This window comes from Frieseomelitta varia, unplaced genomic scaffold, assembly GCF_011392965.1.
Source record: "Frieseomelitta varia isolate USP_RPSP 00005682 unplaced genomic scaffold, Fvar_1.2 scaffold_29, whole genome shotgun sequence".
NCBI lineage: Eukaryota > Metazoa > Arthropoda > Insecta > Hymenoptera > Apidae > Frieseomelitta > Frieseomelitta varia.
In genome coordinates this window covers 4,449-28,789 of record NW_025110023.1, presented here as the reverse complement: position 1 = coordinate 28,789, position 24,341 = coordinate 4,449, and the positions used below count along the sequence as shown (strand labels likewise).

The 24,341-nt window shown below is 42.6% G+C and overlaps 1 protein-coding gene and 2 long non-coding RNA genes across 4 annotated transcripts; 2 read left to right on the top strand and 1 right to left on the bottom strand.

Annotated features, from left to right (window-relative positions):
• Nucleotides 1-402: 402 nt before the first annotated feature.
• Nucleotides 403-15,367, bottom strand: LOC122529490 (spectrin alpha chain). Of its 2 annotated transcripts, XM_043655673.1 has the most exons (14): nt 15,124-15,367; nt 14,782-15,059; nt 13,080-14,700; nt 11,693-12,992; nt 10,576-11,619; nt 10,197-10,482; nt 9,354-9,572; nt 8,840-9,282; nt 5,623-8,414; nt 2,024-5,545; nt 1,792-1,929; nt 1,637-1,711; nt 1,407-1,453; nt 403-1,185 (listed from the first exon to the last, which is right to left on the bottom strand). In XM_043655673.1, the coding sequence occupies exons 2-14, from the start codon at nt 14,818-14,820 to the stop codon at nt 946-948; spliced, it is 11,766 nt and encodes a 3,921-aa protein (XP_043511608.1). In that variant the 5' UTR covers nt 14,821-15,059; nt 15,124-15,367; the 3' UTR covers nt 403-945. The 2 variants fall into 2 exon arrangements, with proteins under 2 accessions (XP_043511608.1, XP_043511607.1); XM_043655672.1 differs by lacking the exons at nt 1,637-1,711; nt 15,124-15,367 and adding an exon at nt 8,541-8,594 and having other exon boundaries at nt 14,782-14,961.
• Nucleotides 15,368-16,811: 1,444 nt separating this feature from the next.
• Nucleotides 16,812-21,692, top strand: LOC122529497. Its single transcript, XR_006306817.1, has 4 exons — nt 16,812-16,933; nt 17,236-17,513; nt 19,362-20,389; nt 20,742-21,692. It is a non-coding gene; the product is annotated as an uncharacterized LOC122529497 (long non-coding RNA).
• A 25-nt stretch (nt 21,693-21,717) lies between these two features.
• On the top strand, nt 21,718-23,760 carry LOC122529496. Its single transcript, XR_006306816.1, has 3 exons — nt 21,718-22,881; nt 23,031-23,250; nt 23,323-23,760. It is a non-coding gene; the product is annotated as an uncharacterized LOC122529496 (long non-coding RNA).
• The last annotated feature ends 581 nt before the right edge of the window (nt 23,761-24,341 follow it).

Here is a 24,341-nt window from a genome sequence, read left to right as displayed (position 1 = left end):
AAAGGGACGTTCTGAAATATATAATCATTTGCAACATATATATTACCGATATTTATAAAACTTAAATCTTATATTATTCATGGAACTATATGTTCCTCTCCCATATATTTCAACACTCCTCTTAAAGTCAGGTACACTTTAAATAAATTCATCGCGTTTAAGACGTTATTCTAGTCATAGTTCTTCCCCTTGTAGCTTTACGGTGCATTAAAAAAAGAAAAAAAAAAAAAAGAAAAAGAAAAAAAGATATCCACGGACCAATTTAACGACCGTAATAACTATGACAAATTTCCACAATAAAATTTATATGTTGCATAGATGGAGGCACGATCTTATCTATAACAATAATCCCTCGAAAATTATGTTCAACAGTTGCTTTTCTTTCTTTTCTTCGTACTTTTCAATCCCTGTGACACATCAGGCATATTTGCACATTTCAGCACAAGTGAAAGCTATAATAATAAAAGAAATGCAAGTGTTCTCCATATATGTATATTTCATAAATTCTATATCGACTGTAACATTTGAGTTGAACATGCCACAGAACTTCTCAGAAGTCATCGTTATGTATAACTTTCGACAGTAAGAATTCACTGATACATTGCCTTCAAATTAAATCAAATTGCAATTTCATAAACTATTTGAATCAATAGCGTTCTCGTTTATACTGCGGTCTGTATATATAGCTTTTTCTTTTTTTTTTTTTTTTTTTATACATGATCAACTCAACGTGTTATTAAATAACGTGAACGATAAAGTTTTATTTTTGTATAGTACATAAAATATATATAATTTACAGGAATCGTTTTGTCTATCATGCTACAAAAATAGCATGTATATGTGTCTTTTCTGACTCGAAGGAGCTTAATCTTGTCTTTGTTCCATGAAAACTTGTACGCTTGTTACTGACATATTCCGTAAGCATAAATATCGTCGTCGACATGGTTACGACTGAGGTTTTTTGCGCCTGCCAAACAGGTTACTTAAAACAGAGCTTCGTTTGTAATCGCGGTCCTTGCGATTACTACCAACGCTGTGTTCACTTTCTGACCCACTTTCGCTAGCTCTTCTACCGTCCACGTTCGTCAACGATTGAAGGTTTTGTGGAACTGCCGGAGGAGGCACGTACGACGGCGGTAAAGAAACTGGCCTACCTGTGAAGGTTGAGTTATTCTGCTGCATACCCTATAACAGACAAAAAAACGTATTGATATCGTAAATCTTCTTCTAGTCCTATTAACTGAACAAAAGAGATAAATGAATAATGATAGATTAATAGTATTTTTGTAAAGATCTAACTATGTAATTTCAATTGGTAAATACATTTGAGTTTCTTGCGTATGTTCTTTCATTGAGAAGCCAACAACGCTCCTTTCACGTTTATTCTTTCAATTTATTATAATTACCTCTCTGGATCTTGCACTTCCATAAGTAACAGAGACATTCCCATAAGCTGTAATAGAAAATGATATTTATTACTTCTTTTTTCAAAATGGCTTTCTCGGTAGCTTTCATAGCAATTATTGATTTATCAAGAAATTTTTATTTTTAATACACATTGTTAGGACACTTTAGGACAGAAATTACACAATTGGAAGGTTGAACAAAACGATTTGCTGATAAACAATTAACTAACCAGGATCATGAGGAACATTCCACTGAGCTATTCTGGTTGGTGGGGGGGCACTTGATGGCAAGGGAGGTGCTAACTCTACAAAATAACGACATACAATGAAAACAAGGGATTTTCTACGTGTACGCAAATAGAATTGAGAAGATTTCTCAAAGTACCTTGGTGCGGAGTACTAAGATCCACGCTGCTCTGCCTATGCCAAGTTGTATTGGATGGATACTGACTGGAACCATTGTGATTCAAAGTTGCGCTACGCTGTTGGTAAAAGGTGGATCTTGTTTGTACCTGATCCATGTCTGCAAAACCAGAAAAGCATCATGTTCATAAAATCAGTATCTTACAATTCTTCTAAATTAATGAATTCAAAGAAAATTTATTCAGTTACTATACCATCGCGTCTGTATTGCGGGATGGCTTCTGAACTAGGTGATCGCATTGGAATAGGAGGCGGTGCTCCTCTCGGAGGAATGGGCGGCTTGTCTCCAGAATTTGGTTGATACTGTTCCCTCTGACTAGCCAGTTGCTCTTGTTGTATGAGCTGCTGCTGCTGCTGCTGCGCCATTAATTGTTGCTGTCTGTGCATCTGCAGAAACTCCGTTTGCGTTTGAGGCGAAGCCATGAAATCGGTGTTGTTCTGCGAGTCGCGTTTCTGTTGATTTTGCCTGTGCATTTGCAGGAATTCGATCTGCACGTTGCTCCCGGAGTGTTGGTTCGACAGGTCGCGTCTGATCACGGAATTCTTTCGTTCCAGTTCGGGAGTCGACGCGTGACTGCTACTGGTTGAAGCGTTGTCGTCGCCGTGGTCCCCAGGCACATTCTGCAATCTCTCCAGGCTTTCCTTCTGCGACTCGTCGTAGCTCAACAACTGCATGCTCGGAGGTAGCTTGGCGTGGAACGATATCTTGTTCACCCAGTCCTCCATTTCCTGTTGATTCGGTGCCAGGAACAGAAACTCCGACCCGTCTGTGCATTTCAGTCTGAACACGTTCTTCTTCTTGGTGTAGTCATCCGCTTTCTCGCATATAGCGTTGAAGATGGTGATGGGAGCGGTGGCTGCTTTGCTCAGTGAGAAATCCTCCATGTCCTTGAAGAAACACAGAAGCTGGCCGCACAATACCGTGTAATATTGCTTCCAGGAACGCACCGCCGCCTTCTTGCCAGCGCTCTGAAGTTCGTGTTTCCTCTCCAACAGACCCTGAATCTCAACCGGTGGAAGGGCGTCCATGTTCTCCATCCTCTGAAGCTTCCTGAAGCTCTGAGTTCTCCTCCTGGTCGTGAAGCTCGGCGTTCTTTTCGGTTTCTTCGTGTCCACCTTCATGCTCTCTGCCCTTTTAATGTCGGGCGTCGTTCTTTTCAATTTTTCACCAAACACGTGGGATATCCCATGGGGTTTCTGCATCGGTGTTGAATCCAAGCCTGAGTCAGTCGTAGTAGCAGTCTTCAAAGGTGGTAGTTTGTTGATACACTCGTGTTCGTCGGTCGTTCCGTTGACCTCGTCGTGCATGGTACGATGCGGACTATCCAGCAGTCTTCTTCGCTCTTCCTCGCGTTTCCTCTCCTCCGTTATCCTCTGTACCTCCTTGCGTTTCCGTTCCTCCAGGCGAGCACGCTCTATTCTTTCCTTTTCAGCCTGTCTAGCGGCCATTTCCACTTCCTGCTGCCTCTGGAACGCTTTCTCCAACATGGTTATACGCCTGAGCGCGTTGAACCTCTCCTCCTGCGCCTCGATGGTCTTCTCGAAGTCCTCGTGCTTTCTTATGAGCTCTTCCACCTGCGGGATACTCTCCCCTAATTTTCCATCGTTCAACATCGGCTCCCTGCTCACTATCCAGTTCTCCAATGTCTCCGCCTCGCGTTTGAACAGCTGTGTATCCAGATTCTGCTCGTAGATACGTCTTCTCTGCTCCCAGGTGTCTTTTAGGAATTGTTGCCTATGCTGCAGGACAGATATCTTATCCTCTATTTCCTTTGCCAAGAAGTGACCACCCTCTATCAGTTCCTGGCCGGTTCTGTAGAACTTGTCGAAGGCTTCGTTGCGCGTTTCAATCTCTGTCTTGTACTCGTTGTGCCTCAGTATCAAGGCCTCGGCGCCGGGAACGTCGCGGGCCAATTCAGGGGCGGTGACTTTCGCCACCATTTCGTTTATCCAAGACATCAGATCTCTGTACTCGCCCAGGTACGCCTGCAGTTGCTCCGCCTGAGACAGCTTGCTCCTTCTCTGAGCTGCTTTCTCCAGTAGCTCGTTCCAGGCTGCCTCAGCTTCCTGGTGCTTCACCTCTATGTGCGAACGAGCATCCGGGAACAGTTCGATCAGCCTCGACGCCTCGACCATTAGCTGTTCAACCTGTTCTTTCACAGCGCCCAGGTCCGTTTCAAACCCTTGGTGCTTTCTCACCAAGGCTTGAATCGTTTCCAGATCTTGGCCGTAACCGTCAGAGCTGAGGGCAGTTTCCTTCTCCTGGATCCAAGAGATAGTTTCATCCGCAGTTCTGTCGAACATGTGCACCTGTTTCGCGCCAGCTAATGCGTCCTGCCGCGCGTGCGCCAGCTCCTTCAGATCTTCCCACTGTTGCTTGGTCTCCTCGATTTTCATTAATATTTTACCCTTCTCCGGATTATTCTCCTCTATTAGTTTCTGCCCTTCGTCTAGCACCGCTGACACCCGACCTTCGCTGGTCGTCAAGGCAGCCAAGAAGTTGTCGAATATCTGAATGAGAAGCTCCACGTGCTCCACGTCGCGGCCATAATCCTCCGACGCAGCGACGGTTGTCTGATCTCCGATCCACTCGATGACCTCGTCCGCTTTCCTGACAAACTTGAACAATTTCTCGCTCTCGCGCAATCGCTGGAAACGGTACTCCTTCAGTCTTTGCAACTCCTTGAACTTCTGCTCGATTTCCAACTGTTTCTGCATGATGTTCTTACTGTCAAAGTGATGCCGGTCGATCAATCCGTGCGAGAGTTTCTTCAAGTTCCCGATAGTGTTCTCGAAGCCGATCAAGTCCCGCTCTATCTCCTCCAGTTTCTTCAACAACGACTGAACGGAATCTTCGTCCTTTCCGTAATCGGTAGCAGTCAACTGCGGATGTTTCTCCTTTATCCACTGTTCGGCTTCTGCCGCTTCGGCGTAGAACATTTGCGACTCAACAGCGTCGAGCAGACGTAGTTTCCTGACGCTGGCCAGGTCTCTGAGATGCGACAGTTTGTCCTGCAACTCCTGCGACAATTTCTCAATCTTCTCCGAAGCGAAATGGCCGCTTCTCACCATAACCGTGGCTCTGCTGACTAGAGACGCGACCACAGGTTCCCTGGAAATTAACTCCGCCTCCAAGGCGTGATGCTTCTTCTGCAATCGTTGCACGGTGGTCAGAGAGCTTCCCAGATCGTTGCTCGCGGCCAGTGGTTCCTTCTCAGACAACCAATGCATCTCGTCTTCAACGTCCCTCGTAAATTGATGCAACAATTTGGCGTCTTCCAAATTATCCCTTCTTATCTGCATCGGTTCTTGCAGGCTGTGGTATCTGTTTATCGTGACTGCTGCTCTCTCCTGTATCTCGTCGCACATGAAGTGATTCGATTTCTGAAAACTGGCCGCTGTTTCCTTGATCGACTCGCAGGCCTCGTTGTGGCCCAGAACGTCGTTCTCCAAGTTCGTGTGTCTTTTCAACAAGTTGGCCACGCTAGACAAGTCTTTTCCGTGATCCTCCGATTGCAATTGGGTTTCTACCTCGTCCATCCACGTCTCGAATTCGTCCAAAGTCCGTCCAAACAGCAGAGCTTGGTAAGCGTCGTTCAATCTGTTCTTCTTCAGTTCGCTGGTTTCTTGGAGCAAACGCCACTCTGCCTCCAAATCGTCCAAACGTTCTTGGATGCTCTTCGAGGCGTAATGGCTCTCCTCGATCAATGATTCACCTGATAAAAAGATTAGAATTAAATTTTGCAGGATTTGCCAATTTGAGAATGTAACAAATTATTATGAATTAATTTACCTTCACCGACTACCGCAGCTACTCTCCCCTTGTTCGCCATCAATTCACTTTCGAATGCAGCGTGCTTCTGTATCTTGCTCTGCAAGTTGGACGAATCTCTGTAGTTCTCGTCACCGGCCACCTGTTGCTTCTGATGGAGCCAGCCTTCGACTTCGTATATGTTTCTAAGGAACTGATGCAGGTGATGGCTTTCCAACAGTTTCTTCCTTCTTGCTCTCGCGCTGTTTTGCAGTTTGTCCCTTCTGGCGCAAACAGATGCCAGTCGATGCTTGATAACGTTTGCGTCCGCATGTTCCTTGGACAAAATTTCGTTCGCGAATTTCTCCAACTCGTCGATACGACCTAATTGAGAGACAAGCATTTTCTCAAACTCCTCGTGTTTACGTAACAACGTCTCCACGCCGGACAAAGATTCCCCGAGATCGTCGTTGTTGAGGAATGCTTCCTTCGTTGCTAGCCAACTGTCTGCTTGATTAGCTTGCTCCTTGAACAATTGCAACTGATGCGCTTGCGTTAATTTTTGCCTCCTGGCCTCCCAAGCGTTGACCAATCCTTGCCGAAGCTCCTCCAGACGTTCCAAGTTGTCCTTCACATCTTCGTTGATAGCTAAAAGCTTCTGCCCGTGTTCCTTCAACGCTTTGAAGGTATCCTGCCTTCCATCGATCTCAGCTTTCCTTTCTTGATGGAGTTCCAACAGGGCTTCAGCCTCGGATATCGTTGCCGGCGGCTCGGACTCGTCCATACGTTTAATCGTATCAGCTACCCAAAGTTCCAACTCGTGTAAATCGGCCTGGAATTTGTGCAGAGTATAAGCTTGATTCAGGACCTCGCGACGATGCTGAGTAAACCGTTGCAAGTCGTCCCAGTTCGATTGTAATTCTGATAATATTCCATTTATTTGTGGAGCCTTGTCCGGGTACTTTAATGATAAATCTCTAGCTTCCGCTTTGTGCTCTTTCAATTTCCCTTCGATGGCGGTCATGTCTCGCTCCATTGCCTCTTGCTTCCTCTGCAGATGCTCGACAGCAGGCAGATCTTTGCCAACATCGGTAGTGTTCATGGCGACTGACTTCTCGATAACTCTTTGACTGGTGTCATCTATATCCCTGTTGAACAAATGAATCTCTAACGCTCCAGCTAGAGTTTCCCTGTAAGCGCTCAATGCTCCTTGCAAGCCTTTCCACTTGTTGTTGAAGTTGTCACGACGTTGTTGTATAGCTTTCGATTCGTTGTCCCTGCCTTGTTTAATCAACTTATCGGCCAGAGCGTTGATGCTCTTTATTCTGGAATCGTCCACCCTCATATCACTGTCTACGTCGTCGAGCTTTCTTTGAAGGCTTAAACAGTGTTCATAGTCCTTTCCAGTGTCTCCAGCTTGGACCATCATCTCTTTGTCTCTTATCCAGGCCTCGATCTTCTCCACTTGGTTGTTAAATTCGAGGATATCCTGAGCCTCCTCTAAACCTCTGCCACGGTTCCCAGACTCTAGTAACAATCTTCTCCAAGAAGCAGTAAGATGTTCCAGCTGTTGTCGAATTTCAGCGCTCGCTGGGTGCTTCTGTTGAAGCAATCTCTCTCCTTTGGTCTTGATTTCTTCGATTCTACTCTGATTTGCTGCCAATTCGGCTTGGAACGCCTGGTGTTTCTGCAGTTTTTTGATCTTGTCCTCCAAACTGGACACCTCACCTTTCGACGCCTCTGCCTCGAGTTTCTTTTGCTTCTCGCCGATCCAGGACTCAGCCTCCGCGACGTCCCTGACAAACTGAGCGTGTAGTAAACCAGCTTCTAATCTTTCTCGCCGTGCCTCGCAAAGGTTTCGAATTCTTGCACGTCTTTGTACAACTTCGCTCAACCGTTTGGCAACCGTAGGCGAATCAAAGTGATTCTGAGCTAGAAGCTTGTCACCGTGCTCTTGCAGAGCAGTCAGTTTCTCTTCCTGCGTGACCAGTAGCTTTTCAAATTCGTTGTGCTTCTTCACTTGGGCGTCCACCTCTTCGACGGAATCGCCAAAGTTGTCGCCGCTTAGCGCAGCTTCTTGGGTAGTTGACAGGTTGTCCAGTTGTTTAGCATCTCGCAGGAAGAAGTGCAAGTCTATCAGCTGGTCCAGATGTACTTTCTTGTGTTGCCAAGCGGTGTGTAATTTTTGCCTCTCGTCCAACAGCTGATTGCATTTTTCCTCGACCTCCAAAGCAGCGTAGTGGCCAGTCTGAACCATAGCCTCGCCCAAGTCGAGAACCGAGCTGAAGCTATCTTCTCTTGCTTCGATCTCCCCTTTCAGAGCCTCGTGCTCTGCCTTTAAGATCTGCGCGCTTGCTGCGTCCCTCACCTTGTCTTCGGTCGACATCGCGGCACGAAGTCCAGCTGCCCAATTCATCAAGTCCCTGACTTGGGTTAAAAATCGCTGCAGATCGCAACTCGCTTGCAACTGATCTCTTCTGTGAGCAGATCTCTCCTTCAACTCTTCCCACTGAGCGATGACAATCTTTTGTTGTTGATCAATGTGTACCGCATTATTTCCTGGATAGTGTGCTTGCAGCCTGGACGCGTCTTCGACCAAAACTTGAAGTTGCGCCTCCAAGGCGACCAGGTCGTTCTCGAAACCCTCGTGACGCCTGATTAATGCAAGCACGGAGTTTAGATCGCGCCCTAGGTCCTCTGGTAAAGCTGCCTCTTTCTCTTGTATGCGAGATAATGCTTCGGCCACATCTCGATGGAATCTATGGATCTCCCCGGCAGCTTGTAATCTCTGCTCACGGTTTCGAATGAGACCAAGAAGATGTTGCCAGGATTCCCTAATAAAATATGAAAAACAATCCTAACTTTATCATCTAGATAGTTTTAATCTTCTTTCACGAGAGAATTACAAAACATGCTATTGATATTTACAATTTACTATGCTACGGAATCCACCAACTTACATGATAAGAGCATGCTGTCTCTGCACTTGCTTTACAGGATCGTCATCGTCTTGTCTGCGTTAAATGTATGTACAAAAACAGTTAGTAACCCAACACCGACATAATCACACTCTTCAGTCTATTACCCATTTTCAAAATCATACTAAAAACTATATCAACTATTCACTACCAAATATATAGTGCTATTAAAATCAAAAGATAACATGCGTTTGGTGAAACGAAAAATTCCATGTAACGTACACAAAAATTTCTATGTACATAATTATCATACATCATTGAAATTAAGTATCAAATCTCACCGAAGTTGTTCCTGTCGTTTCTCAATATCCTGAATGTATGGACTCTCATTAGCAATTAATTTCCTGGCCAACTCCTCGCACTGGTTGAATCTTTCAGAGCCTGCCTCTATCCTGTGTTTAAAGTCGTTGAACTTAGCCTGCAAGATCAGTAAATGTTCGTAATCTTGGCCGTAGTCTTCAGATGCTGCCGCCTGTTCCTGTTCCTTGATCCACTGTTCTAATTCTCTGCTCTCTAAGAAATACTCGTGGCGATACATGCTTTCCATCAAGCGTTGTTGTCTCACTGTGGCTAGTCTCTGCAATGCTCTCATCTGTTGAGCAATAGCTTGTTGCTTATTTGCTATTGCTTTGCTATCGGGATGTTTTGCATTAATCATTGCGGCAGCAGTATGACCCATCTCTGTTACAATGCCATTGTAAGTGTCTAGTTCTAGCTCAACCGCCTAAAAGATTAAGCAAAAGCCAGTTATCTTATGAATTTTATGTTTTATAAATTAATGACGTAAGAGTTAACCTTGTGCTTCGTTAATAATTTTGTAGCGGCATCGCGATCTCTGCCATAATCGGTTGAACTGAGGACGTCGTTCTTTTCATTTAACCAGCTTTCAACTTCCCCTGCTTCGAAGAAGAATTCCTGCGCTTTTAGGGATAAGTCCAGAGCTTTGCTTCGCTCTCCGGCCTTCTCTTGCAAGTCTTTCCAAGCTTCGTCGAGGACATCGCATAGTTCTCGTATCTATACAAAAGTAAAATACTTTAGTATAATTTTAGCATAACTTTACAGTTAATTCTATTAAAAAATACATTGAGAAACATATTTTACGTGTATTTTTTTTTAATGAACGTATAAAAATAAATAAAATAAAACTTTGTTAATGTTTAAAAATGTAAAATAGTCTAAAATATAATGTAGAATAAAAGATAACATATCGTGTAAAAATATATATTTCAATTTTGAAATAAATCACGTAAGACAAGCACATGCATGCTGTAAAAATTTTCCTATTTTTTTATTTAAAATATATATATATATGTGTGTGTGTGTTTAAAAATTTTTAGTTCTTTTAAAAATTTTTAAAAAACCTTAATTAATTAAAGCGGTATTATTTCTTTTTTATTTTTACAGCTATTTGGCGAATCACATTGTTACTTTTCGAATAAAACAACAATACTCATGCATCTGTGCCGACCTTACCTCTGCAGACCCAATATTCTTGTAACAGTCCCAACTGTGCAAAAATTATAAACTTTTATTTCAGATCAGACCAAGTATTTCTCAAAGAACAATAGCAAGGGAAATATACAGATTTATTTCTCCCTAACAGCTAGTTTCAAGCAATTTTATTGCAAATATTATTACCTTCTTCTTCTCTGGATGTGCTTGATCAATCAAAGCTTGCCCCGAAGCTGCGGTTTTGTCTATCATTGGCTGATGGCCAGCGATTTCTGCTTCCAACTTCTTGTGTTTCTTGTGCAGTGTTTGAGCCTGATGCAGATTTTGTCCGAGTGTTGTCGACGATGCTTGAGGAAGATGATCCTTTATCCATTGTAACTCAGCATCTAATTCAAAACCAAACTTGTGGAATCGTAAACTCTCTTCCAGTGCTTCTCGTCTTTTCTTAGCTGGTTCTTTCAAGCTACGGAACCTGCACAAAAATAAAAATCAAATTTTTAGTATTCAATAATTAAAATTTAAAATTTTTGTATCGTTTACAAAATGTTTACAAAACATTGCGTACTTTCTTTGCGTGGCTTGACTGGTTTTCAATATATTCACAGCATCGAAGTGCCCTTCATGAGCCATTTCTTCACCCATAGCAACTAGATCATCTACTTTCTGTTCCCATTGACACATGTCACTCTCGAGCGTTTGATGTTTCTTCAACAACTCCTTGCAGCTTCTAAGATCCGTTCCCACTTGTTTACTTTGCAAGCAGTTCTCTATTTCCTCTAGTTTCAATCTGGCATCCTCCATCGTTCTATTGTAACCGTGTTGAGAAGCAGCTTGCCTTAATCTGCGACCCTTTTCCAAAGACAAAGCCACCAGTTGATCCCACTGGTCATTCAACTCTTTCAATGTTTTCCCCACGTCTTCCGATCTGTAGTTCTCCTCAGATATCAAAGCTTTTCCAGCTTTGTTCACCGCTCTCAATTGTCCCTCGTTAGCTCTCAATTCTCTTTCAAATGCTTCGTGCTTCTGTAATTTCCGTTCAAGGTTGTTTAAATCTCGATAACTCTCATCGGACGCCGTCTTCATTTTGTCGCCCAGCCAGTCTCGCAGGTCATCAACTTCCGCAGAAAATTGCTGATAATGTTCCGAAGCTTTCAAAGCTGCACGACGACGCTGAGCAGCATCTTTCACTTGGTTCCTTCGAGCCAAGACTTGATTCCTTCTGTCATTAATGTAGTCTTTCTCATAGTGATTTTGAGCGATCAACTTGTCCGCGGTATCGCTGAACGCTTTCAGTCTGTCGTCCTGCGCGTGGAGAGTGTTCTCAAACTTTTCGTGCTGTTTCAGTAAGGCTTCAACGTCATCCAAGGACTCCCCTAGATCAGTAAATTCTAGGAACGCCTCATGAGAGCTGGTAGTAGCTTCAATTTGATCAGCTTCGCGATTAAACTGCTGCAGCTCCAAACATTGTTGCAGCCAGGCTTCCTTCGCCATCCAATCTGACGTTACAGCCTGGTACAAGCCGTGCAATTTATCCAAGCGTTCACTAACATCCACCAGGGTTGGATTACGATGTAACAATTGATTTCCAAGTTCCTCGACCTCGCGAAATCTGAGAAAAAATGAAGATTTTGTTATACTGTTTCGATTAATTTAAAAAATTCAAACGTTCGAATACAACTTACTCGTCCTCGCGTGTTCGTATATCTTCTCCAAGTTCCATGTGCTGCTTTCTGAGTTGTTCAGCTGTGGCAACGTCTCTAACAGGTTCCTCGGCCTTCATCGTCTCTTGCATATCCGTAGCCCAGTTAATCAAATTCTTCGAACTGTTCATGAAGATTTGTTGACCCACCGCATCTTCCAATCTGGATCTGCGTTCCTTAGCCTTCGTTTGGACTTTATTCCAGAGTTCTTTGATTTCGTTTTGCCTGGCGTTCACGTTGTTCAATTCATGCGGGTAAGAGCTCTTCACGCTGTTCGCTAGCAAGTTGACCTTTCGTACTTTCTCTTCGACCGGCGCCAGCTCCCTCTCCAGGTGTTGGTGTCTCCTTTGCAGAGCCTGGACTGTTTTCAGGTCTGGTCCAAGTTCTGCCGTGTCCAACTGAGTAATTTTTTCTAACATCCAGTCGTGAGCCTCGTCGCAAGTTCTGTTAAACAACTCCACGCTAGAAGCTCCTTCCAAACTTTTTTCCTTCTGAGCCTTTAACCTGTTCAAGTGGTCCCAAAGCTGATGGATGTGCCTCTGTCTGGCCTTGACTTTATCCAACTGGCTATGCCCTTGTCTGACGAACTCATCGACCGCGGCATCTATGGCCTCTACTCGTTTTCCTGACGCCGAGAGATCCGTCAGGAACTTCTCGTACTTTCTTCTGGCAGTCTCTACGTTATCTCGCGTGTCGTCAGCTCTTAGCATCTTTTCTTTATCCTTGATCCACTTTTCAAAATCATCGCATTCGCGATAGAAGCCGTAAAGTCTTATAGCATCCTCTAACAAAGCATGTCGTTTCAACGCCAATTCCTGGAGCTCGCTGTAAGTTTCATTGATCTTCTTCAGCCTTTTCTCAACGCTATCTCCATCGGATACAGCCTTTCTTTTAACTGGTTTCACCGTTGATTTTATAGACTTCACTCTTCTGACCGGGACCAATTGCTTGACCATCTTCGTTTTCTTCACTCTTTGTGTAACCCTAACTTTCTCTGGTCTTCTAACCTGAACCTGTATCACCTTGGGCTCTAATTCACGGACGTAGTTCGCCGGCACGAATCCATCGGTGCCATCTGCTTTCCGGACGCTCCACCAGTCAGGATTCGTCTTGTTTAATAAAAACATCACCTCACCCTTTACCATTTGCATACCCTGACCGCTGAATGGATACAAGCTCTTCACTTGGGGTACCAATCTGTCTTCAAGAATCGTTCGTGGTTCTAATCTTTCCACCACTTCGTCCACCCACTCGTCCTGAGGAACTAATCTAATCTCTTTGCCTGGAAAAAAAAAAAAAAAGAAAAAGACATTTTCCTTTTGAATTAATTCTTTTATAGGAAGAAGAATTAACGAGAACTTGAACTTACTCCATTCTTCTTGTTCCAATTCCGCAACGGGTTCTGGATCAGCGGACAACTCGAGAGTGGAAATCCCAGACTTAATAAGCTTCTCAGCCTGCATGTTCAGCGACTGCACGTCGCCTTTATAGGCGTTCAATTCCCCTTCTAAGTCCTTGTGTCTTTGTAAAAGCGCTTGAGCGCTGGGTTCGTCGACTCCGTAGTCTTCAGAAGCCACGAGAGTCATCTTCTCGTTCATCCAGGAATCTGCCTCGTTCGCGTCCGCGTAAAATTGAAAGGCCTCCGCTGCGTCGTCCAACTGTTTCTTTCTGAGGGCAGCCAACTCTTCCAAGACCTTCCAGTGTTCTTGCAACGAGTCAATGCGATTTTGAATTTCCAAAGACGAGGGATGATTGTCAGCTATGAGCTTCCTTCCGGCGTCACACAACTGTTCGGATTTGGGCCTCCGTACTTTCATCTCGTCCTGAAGAGCCTTGTGCTTCTGTTGCAACGAAATTACAGCACGCAAGTCCTTAGCTGATATCCCAGCTTTGCAAATGCGTTGTTTCTCAATCAACCAGGACTCCTCGTCTTCGTGATCTTGAAGGAAATGGAAGAAATTCCTGGCATCTTCTAAACGAGCTTTGCGCTCCTTACTGTACTCCACTAGGTCGTCGTAAGCTCGATTCAACATCTCCAGCTTTTGCTGCAACAGAGGTACCTCCTTGCTCTGAGGTTGAGCCAAATGCTGAGCCGCTTGTCTACCCAGCCTCCTCTGCGTTTCTCCAAGAGCAGTCACTTGCAATTCTTGCAAGCTGTGCTTCTGCAACAGGTCTTCGACTCCCAACAGATGCGGCCCTACGTCCGTACTTTGGAAATTCAGTTGCAGTTCTTGTATGGAGGCCAAGGTTGTGTCGATCTCTCGCATGAGGCTCATGAGAGAGCTTAAGGCAACTAAATTGGATTTATGATGATCTAGGAGAGCTAAGAGCTCCTTCCACCTTTGGAGAACCTCCTGTTCTCTTATTTGCACCCTCTCTAACCCGTGGTAATTTTCCCTTACTAATTCCTCCGACATGTTCGTCAAATCGTGAAACCGTTCCTCGCGAGCTAAAATATCCGCGCTAATCGCTTCGTGTTTCTTCACTGTGGCATCTACCTGGGCCAAATTGCTACCGTATCTAGGATCCGTCAACACTTGGATCATTTCCTTCAAGTAACCCTCCCTCAGAACACTCTTCCTTTCGAATTTATAGTTCAACTGTTCTAATCTTTCCTGCCTGAGAAGCTCGGTCCTAAGAGCGACTTCTCGACGATGCTCAGCCCGTTCCAGCTCTACCCAATTTCTTTCGATGTCGTGTATCAATTGACCCTCTTGAGGCGTAAAGGCAGGCTGATTCAACGATTTCAATTGGGTGTTTATGTGAAAGTACAGAGCCTCTATTTCTGACCGTTCTTTGTACTTCGGCGGTTTCTCCACCGTTCTGTATTGCTTGAATGCTAACAATTCTCTCTGAATACCCTCCAAAGAGTTGGGGAAGTTCCTGTTCTCTAGTACTCCTATCTTCATCTTGATCCATTCCAACAAGTCTGTCGTGAGTTTTTCGTAGTGAATCTTCATCTTGTCAGCGTCCATCATTTGCCCCACGATCTAAGGATAACGATATTGTAGTTTGAAAGTTCTTTGATAATCAAATTGATAGATAGGTGTGCAACGTGAAACCTGACTTACATTCGCGATTCTTTTACCGCTCTTGATCTCGTTCTTCATCCTGGCGAAGGTGTGGTAATAAGAAGCGACGTACGTGATGATGGATTTCTCGTCGGGCCTCGCTGTATCAACATCCTCCGCGTCCAACAATCGCGGGATTCCAAGTTCCGAGTTGGCCACGTCGAACGCATAATTAAGATTGTCGATATTTTTATTTTGCTGCAGCTCTGACCAATTGACCAGGTCTGGTCTGTGAGCATGGATAAGGGCATTGAAACCAAGACCACTTCTCCACGATACTGCAATCAATCACATTTTGTCACGTCAGATCGCGTTTGGGATAGACTTGAGCAAAGTACTCACCGGTGAAATCCTGGATGTTAACGCCAGGATAACCGTTAGTTTTCCTCTGACACCAGAGCAGCAGCGCATCTTTGGCTGACTTCTTCTCGCTGCTATCGTTCTCCTCGTCCACGTCGATCTCGATCTCCTGGATTTGGAATCTCAGGATAATGGTCCAGATCAGGCCAAGTATCAACCTTGGATTCCCGTCCACTATGTCCTCCGCTCCGATACTTTCCAAACGGACCTGCAAATATTGCGATACGTCAATTCATCTGTCGAGACGTCCAATTCTCTCTGTGATCAGGTGAACGTGAGCCATAAACGCAAAGCGTAATAACGCGCTCGTAGAATTTATGAGAAGGGATCGGTGGACTCCTGGCACGAATGATATTCGCATTCCATCGTGCACGTGTGTTGGTACGCGTGTGTGCGCGGAATGCACGCTGGCTATTGGCATCGCGCGCGTTGCGTAAACAGTGGGCCTCAATAGGCGCCTGTACGCGAACATCTTGCTATGATAAAACAGGCATGCACTCGCGCCGCGCCATGTGAAAAGCAACAACTAGCTAGACGGCCTTCGAAACATCGTATTATGATAATGATGTTTGTTGAAAACGAAGAAGCTTCAAATATATACGAGGAGGTGCACTGGGTCATCCGATTCTGACTGAGTATGAACTGTTGGAAAATGGACACATTTCTGGTTAAGTTGACAAAATGATCTTTCGTCGCGTTTCAGCTTTGGGTGACAGTTTTCTTTTGGAAGTTACAGGTAAGGAAATCGAGTGAAACATATATGTCGGTAAGACAAAAATGTGAAAGAACGTTTAATCCTCGCGCCGCCATTTTCGCAGACGCTGGAATGCATAACAATAATGACAGTGGAATAACCTCATAAATATTAATCATCTGCATTGGGATTGTTCTGTTCGTTTGAGATTAAAAATTTTATTAAGCGTATGTACAAATAATCACGTTGGATATATATATCATTTAACTGCTTGCGCTGGCAATTGATTACGGACCATAACGAGTGACCAAACCGTATACAATAATTTCGTCGCTTTCTTTTTGAACTCGTCGATACAATATCATTGGATTATTGAGATTAATATTAATATTAATATTAATTAATAAATTGGATTATTGAGAGGTAATAAACTTATTATTTGTTATATTTCAGTATACTTAAAACTGAGAAAATATTGCAATTTTCGGCCAAATATTTTTGACATGCCTGGCGAAAGGCGTTAAATCAAAGAAGACTATGGGAAGGTACAAAAATTTGCAGAATGAGCCAAATATTCAAATCTATTCATTGCATTCATAAAAATATGAGTCCGTGATCTACTATTGCAAAAAATAGACCAGGTAAACAATTTTTAATTAATCAAATCAACAGACAATAATCATAGATATTGCCACGAAAGAGGAAGTATCATTTTTATTGGGCCTCGATTACAAAAAGTGGGTAACTCATATATAATCGTGCAATCATGCTGATCCTTCAGAATGAAATTGTAGCGGTGTCCCGACATCGACTTATGGCTTCATTGACTTCTCCGGCACATTCGATCGAGCGTTATGATCGGGGCCCGAAGAAACCCTCGTGGGGGCCAGCAAACGGCTCCGCTACGCCTTATTATACTTAATCGCGGTGCGCGCCCGAAGCGCGACGTTCTCGCGATTGCTGGAATGTCGTCCGATCACTTGCTTGCCGGTCTATCAAGGCCGTTGGGAAATGAAAATCGTTCCTTTCTGACCGACTGATATCTTACGGTCTTGCGGAATCCAAAAGATTGCGAACGGGAAAAGGGTGGGTCGATGGGTAGGTAAATACCGGTTAATGCATCTTGCAGATATGAAAAACTGGTTCACCGAGACGTTACAATCCACAATAATATTAAATTGTACCCGCGTACCCAAATTGTGGCAGTAGTGTCGTTGAATTGGGTCGTTCATTTCTAGATCTATCAGCAATCTACACGTTAGTTTCATAACTGAACAAACAGTTATTATCTATTAAATATTAGAAAATTTAATACGCCATGTTCTTTAATATTTACGATTATTTTTACACAATAGTACGATCATTTTTTACACATTTCTTATTTTATTTTATTCTTAAAGGATAAAATATGGCACCTGGTATGGACGCAGGTTCCTAAACAACAAGATTGCAGAGGAGGTAAACGAGAACAGAAGAGACGATGCACTTCATAATCATTCTCATTTCCATACGGAAGTTATCTATTACCCTGAGCGTGAGCATCGAACCATTACGTTCCATTTAATTAACAATGTGGCGGGCAAGCGTCAATCTCGAAGCGCCTCGTGCAACCGATGTAAACCACGCGTTAAAATCAATCATCACTAGGCTCACCCGGTGAACAACGATTAGCCTGCGGGTGAGCAAACAAATGTTTCCACGATGCGCGTTACACGTCAGGGCAAATAGACTGCACCTTCCGTCATGTAATTCGTAGTCGTGGCGCGCGCCTCATATGTGTAACGATCGATGTGATCACTCGATAATAACAGATCCAAGAATATCCAGCAGAGTGGACGTTAGCCGCATCATCGTCCCGATTATCAATTTCACCATCTAATGTATCATTAGGGCATCATTGCTGCGAATGCTCTCCGGGATAAGTATTGATAAAAGAGCACTTGGACGATTTACCCATCATTTAGACACGCTTACAATTCTACCGCGTGAAGTGTAATTTTGCTCGTTTTTTTTTTTTTTTTTTTTTTTTTTTTTTAGATCAAAATTGAAGAAGAGAAAGACCAAATCCCAAGTTAAGTTTAAGTTCTTAAAAAGTCAAGATAACCTTGACTCTCTAATCTTTGTAGAAAAGAAGGAAAGGGAGAAACTAATCTAAAAGTTATTGGCGATTCATTTCTGGGCTTACTACCATTACAATAAATTTACCCGTGCTCGCGACACAGATCATCGAGAAGTACAGCCATTATCTTTTACAATTGCATCGATACAACGGATCAACCGTCGAATTTCCAAAGAAGCAGCCAAACTGCATACGATCACGTTATAAAGCGGCCAGAGTGTATCAACGCATGCCAACGTATGAATAATGAATGAGCCTCGGACTGCATAGAACGACTCTCTCTCTCTCTCTCTCTCTCTGGGAACACGGTACTGTTACATCCAACGAAAAGGTGGGGTTGTGCACAGTTAAAACTCGTGCAACGAGACGACCGGCCAATAAACAGGCGTAAAGGTGACGGCGTTAAATAACCGGTACTCGTTCTATCGGCCGATTGCTTTTTGTTGTAAGCCATGGCACGTCAGAGTACCACTCTGCCGACCAGCGAAACGGCTAATGTTCTCGTTCCTTTTTTCTTCTTCTTTTTTTTTTCATCTTGCCTTCTTCTTTCTGTTTTCATTCTTCTTCCCCTTCTTCTTCTTATTTCTTTCTCCTTGACTCTTTTACTCTTTGTCGAGCTCGATCGCGAGGGGACGTTGAAAATATTTTTTGACATATTTTTCGACTTTGTTGCCATAATGAGATCTTCCTATTTTAACTCGTGTAAAGAATCGGTTCTCTTGTCATTAGGGAATATATGAATGTTGAAAATTCGTCGAACGCCAATCTTGTGATCGTTAAACTTTCGCTCGGTTTGTACTTGAATTTTTCATTCAGCGTAGACAGTCGACAGAACGGTATTTAAAAGGATTTAAATGCCTTTGCACGTTCTAAAGATCGATATGCTCGCACGTATGTATTTAACATCTCCTATGAAATATCGAATCTTACACGGTGAACTAGTTCCCCGTCAACCAAGTAACGAGTACCGATCGATTAATTCCAAGGATCCTATCCAGCAACTTTTACGCACCATTTTTTCTTGTTGGACAGGTTGCCTCTGGTTATAAGTCCTTAAATGCATCCGTGCGTCTCATAACGTTCGTCCGATTATCTGTTCATTCATTTCGCTTAATTGCGAGCACCGTTATCAGCCTGCCTCTACGTCCGAGGCGAACGCTTTATCTGCGGTCGTTTCATAAAAAGGACAGGTTTACTCGTACGCAGATCACGTTGCAGATAACGTGCGAGTAAATTCGTATGTGGGTAACTGTGGCTCGGGAAGGCGGGTGAATTGTTATTAAAAAGATCCGAGATAAAGCGAAAATAACAAAATAATTGTGCAAAGACTATGGAGAAAATTTAAAAAAAGAAACGAAATTGATTTTAAGAAACTGCTCGAGATAAAGGGATTGTTTTGATTTTTAGATTAACCGCCAGGATGGAGCTAGTGAACTTTAGATCAATCATTAGAAAGGAGTTGCCTGGATATCTGGAACTGTCAATTCCAAACTCTGGAGATCTAACAAATCTCGCTTCATTTCCTCCGATGGGTAGTATAGAGTGAATTAAGAGACCAATAAGAAATCAATATCACCGGGAGTATCGTGGTAAACAACGGGGTCTGTGGACTGTGCGAAGCCAATGGAATGGTACTAGACGTTCTTAATGCATTTAACGTGGAATGCAACTCTTACGTTCACTGGATCGACCGGCGCGGCTCGTTTCGTCCGACGTTAACCGAGCTACAATGCGAGCCGCTACAATATAAGCCTTTGAGCGGCGCAAAAATGTGAGCGGTAACCGTGGGCGATACGATCGTCATTTAATAATTTACGGCTGGGTGGTCTACTTACGGATCAAGATGAAAATCCATCATCGCTTTTGCAAAAAAAAAAAAAAAAAAAAAAAGATAGCTCACGCTCTCGAAGAGAACAGCGTATCGATCTCGGTTAAGGTAGCGAGGATCATTGGTCAGCGATGAAGAAACGAATTGCAACGCTCATTGTACACGCTTGTTCGCAAGTTGATTTTGATAGGAGCGATCGCAACACGCTTTGAAAGTTGCTCGAAGTACACATCTGGCTTGATCAAGTTTTGACCAAGGAGGGATGCGTGATTTACGAGCTTGTGATTATGAGGAATTGCTAATGGAACTGTCTGCAAACTCCTTCTTGTTACAAAAACAGATTGGTCGTAATGTGAATTTAATGAATCGCGACGTGATAAAAAAATTTGGGCACAACCTGTATCAAACTGGACAGCGATTGTAATCTAGTGATGCTCGTCTGTGATCATAATCTACACAATCTGACAGGAGTTACCATTCACTCCAGAGACACTGAAATCACCTGAATCCCAAATTATTCCACTCTCGGTGTTGAGCGTTAACCACTAGCGCTGGCAACTGATTGCAGACCATAACGAGCGACCGAACCGTATACAATAATTCGTCGGTACGATATCACTGGATAGAAATTATTGACAAGTAATCAATTTATTTGTTTTGCCTGGGTTGTATTTAAATATACTTATATAAAAAAATTTATATAATTATACTATATTTATATAATTATAAATATCAAATGAACAATATATACGTGTCGTGGCAAGTCGGAAATATTTGGCCCAAAATTGCAGTATTCTCTCAGTTTTAAGCATATTTAAGTATAACCCAGGTATTTAAGTATAACCCAAGTATTGCAGTTTTGCAAAAATGACTCGGCAGATACGGTAAAAATAATGAAACGCATTAAAAATCGCGACGAAAGGAATGTTGAACGTTAATTATTAAATATTTCGTTACAGAGGACGCGAGAGGAAAATAGGAAAAGTGGTCCAGGAAGCCTAATCGCGACGACCGGGGCCCGGATTACGCGGAACACGTCCAGCGGTACAGGTTTAACGGTAAAGGCGGATAAACGGCTCATCTGCGGTGTTCGTACGATTCCTTAAACGATGACGAAACGTCGGGAATGTTTCGTGGTGCACCGCGTGCGCGCTGCACGGTCACGATCAGGAATGTCCTTTTGCGAGCTGACGTTCGCGTGCCTTCGATCCACATTCCGCAGTCCTGCCAAGAATGCGCATCGCCAGTTGTAAACGATGCCCGTAGAAAAACCGCTACACGGCCCGACTTAAACAAAAGAGCGAGAAAGAGAGAGAGAGGGGCCTGGTGGATGAAAATAATTACTAACGAATTCGAAATGCCCGATCATGACTGTTTTCACTCAGACGGCGCTAATTCAACAGAACTGATTTGATTTCACTTGGAATGAAGATGTGAAGTCGCGGGACAAAGACAGTAGATAGATAATTTATATACCTCCGCGGGAAATGATTGCGGATGAAATTTTCATAATTTTCTTTTTGTAGGAGAAATTATTTCCAAGAGCGCGCGTTTGATTTATAGTTTCATAAACTTGAGAAGAAGCGGGGAGAGAGGAATTGGAACGCGGAGTACCATGGAAAGTATATTTTACATTTATGTGCTCAGAGACTACTGCAAGCGACTAATCATCGCGAGGGCATCAGGTCCCACATTAATAGAGATATTTGGATTCTGTTCGATAAAGTAAAGCCTCGGTAAACGAGCGTATCTTCCTTATCAATTTTAACGGCACGCTGTCCGCCATAATGCTCGAACACGCAGTAAGACCAGCATCGTTCTCGTATCGCAGCATCGAAACACGGACTTTATTACGAGACACGCACCGTGAATACGAGAGATCCGCGACTTCTCCGAGTCGTCGATCCATTAAAACGTAAAAACTTATCTCGTCGAGGAACACGATCAACTTACTGTCCATTTTTTCATGATGACGAGAACGTCTAAAAAATGTTACAAGTGTACTTTCATGCAAATGAAAGAAGCTTGCAAGTGACTTAATTTTGCATAAACTTAAGAATCGAAATTATCACTTTTTTTAAGTACATAGGATGCAAGTTTGATTGCCAATATTTTAAACAACTTAGTCATGAGGATAAAAGTTATTAAGAATCAATTGTCACAATTAGTTGATTTAACAAGTGCTCTTTTTATTCTCTGCACGCTTCAGTTTAAGCAAAAAAAAAAAAAAATAACAAGCCACACAAGCGGTAACAATGCTGCGACGTTTTAATCAGAGATACCTTGTACGGTTATAGGGCACAAGGTTGATCGAAAAGACCCCGACAATATCCAAAGGGATATTCATCGCTACGAAACGAATAAATCAGCTTTTGTAATGACGAACCGACCGAGAAACGTTGTTGTTCCAGTCTCTTGCCAGCGACCACATTCCGCAATATTTCGTTCCTGGCCAATGGCAATGCAACGAGAACTGCAGATGACACTGCCATAACAAAGTTTCAAGACGATGTTTCTCCCTCGAGAAGAATTCGATACCTCATTCGCGCTAACCACAGGTCCCTGAATTATTATTAAATCAATCCTTAATTCCATCTTTCGGTAAATCGTGCACACGTATGTACACATGTATGCAAAATAAAATTGTTAAATTAAATCGAAGCAATAATTTACAACGCCGCTTCAAGTTGCCTCGATTTAAAATTTAATTAAAATTTATTATCACGCCGGAAGGCTGTTCAGGAGAAGAGTTAGAATTGCCTCGGCGTTTTAGACATAATTCCGTTGCAACGGGATATGAAACAGTATCGAACAGCTGGTCAAGGATAACCGAACGAAGCGAAGATCGGTAGAGAGGTGGTGATATCTATTAAGTTAGAAGGAGACTCGGGTCGCCCTCTTTTGATTTTACGATCGTTTCACGACATTGATGGCCCGCTGAACGTTTTTACGAGGCAACTATTCCGGCAGAATCGTAAATCAGGAGTGTACAGTCTGTCTCGTTTCAGAATCGAGATAGCCGACACGATGATTTTTGTACAACTAAACGAACGAAATAAGATTAGTGAAACAGTGGGAAACATTCTTCTAAAACCTCAAGTGAGTTTGACACATAATTTTCTCAAAACATAAAGAATTTTGACTAAATCCAATTCCAATGATGCTCGAAAAACAACATTTCTACACAACCGGTTTTTAATTTTATACTTTATATCGATATGTATTTCTGTATCACCCTGTACATGTAGCCACACGCATGACCGGAATTTTGAAGCGTTCTGTACTGCTTTCTCTGACGAGTGCTAAAAAGAGAAACCTGGGAAATGCATACGAGGTCACTGGCATAAAATCTGTGGTTAACTTAAAAACCAAATATTTATGAACATTTTGTCGGTCATTGATATCGATTGTTCAGGCGCACGGAAGAGCTGCAAGACACCCTCAATTCATGCAATTATTCGTAATAATGTAACGACTTAATTTTTAATAATAATTAAACACGTTACACTTGTGCAAATTAATTTAATTTCAATATTTCAGAACTGTGGTGTTGTTCACCGGATGTAGAACAGAGTACAGGAAGAGGACGAGTTCTGAGAATAATTGTTTCACCGCAAAATCGACCGTGACTCACGACGACATTAAGTCACGCATCCTACGTAAATCCTGCGATTCATTATACAACTGACACGGTGATATCATCAATTTTCCCTTAGAAAAAAAAAAAAACACCGTTGCAAAGTCAGTCATAAATCAATATTTGATTTTGTAATCTTGCATCACTGCCAAAAATAAATGTCGCAGATATTCACACCAGATTAGTAACAGGAAAATAAGGAATATTAAATATATGTAAGTCATCATACAAATTACAAATCATTAATATTATTCTGGAGTTATATATGAAATAATTTTATATATAAAATTGTAAAAGGGAAGATCTCATAAGCTGTAATTTGTCATTTCGTTGATACCAGTTGCTAGATTATTGTAAAGTTGTATAAGAAATAATTTCATGTATAACTTTATATATTATATAAAATTGTAAAGGAAAGATCTCATAAACTGTAACTTGTCATTTCATTGATAGATTATTGTAAAGTTATATAAGAAATAATTTCATGTATAACTTTATATATAAAATTGTAAAAGGGAAGATCTCATAAACTGTAATTTGTCATTTCACTGATACCAGTTGCTAGATTATTGTAAAGTTATATAAGAAACAATTTCATGTATAACTTTATATATAAAATTGTAAAAGGAAAGTCTGAAAATCCCCCAACTGTAACTTGTCACTCTACTAATGTCAGTTGATGGATTATTGCGCAACCAGATCCAGAAAATCAAACAAATTGATACTTTTGAAAAGACCTAATATTTTAATTCGCGTAGAATTCCTCGCAACTCTTTCCCTGATCTTTGCACTATATGTCGCCGTTCCAATTACTCCCTCCCGCGACATAAAATCGCAACACTGACTGATAACGACAGATCGTTCCAATTAATTGTTTACCGGATTCTTGCTTTATCGTGGTTTCGAAACGAAGGTTATCACA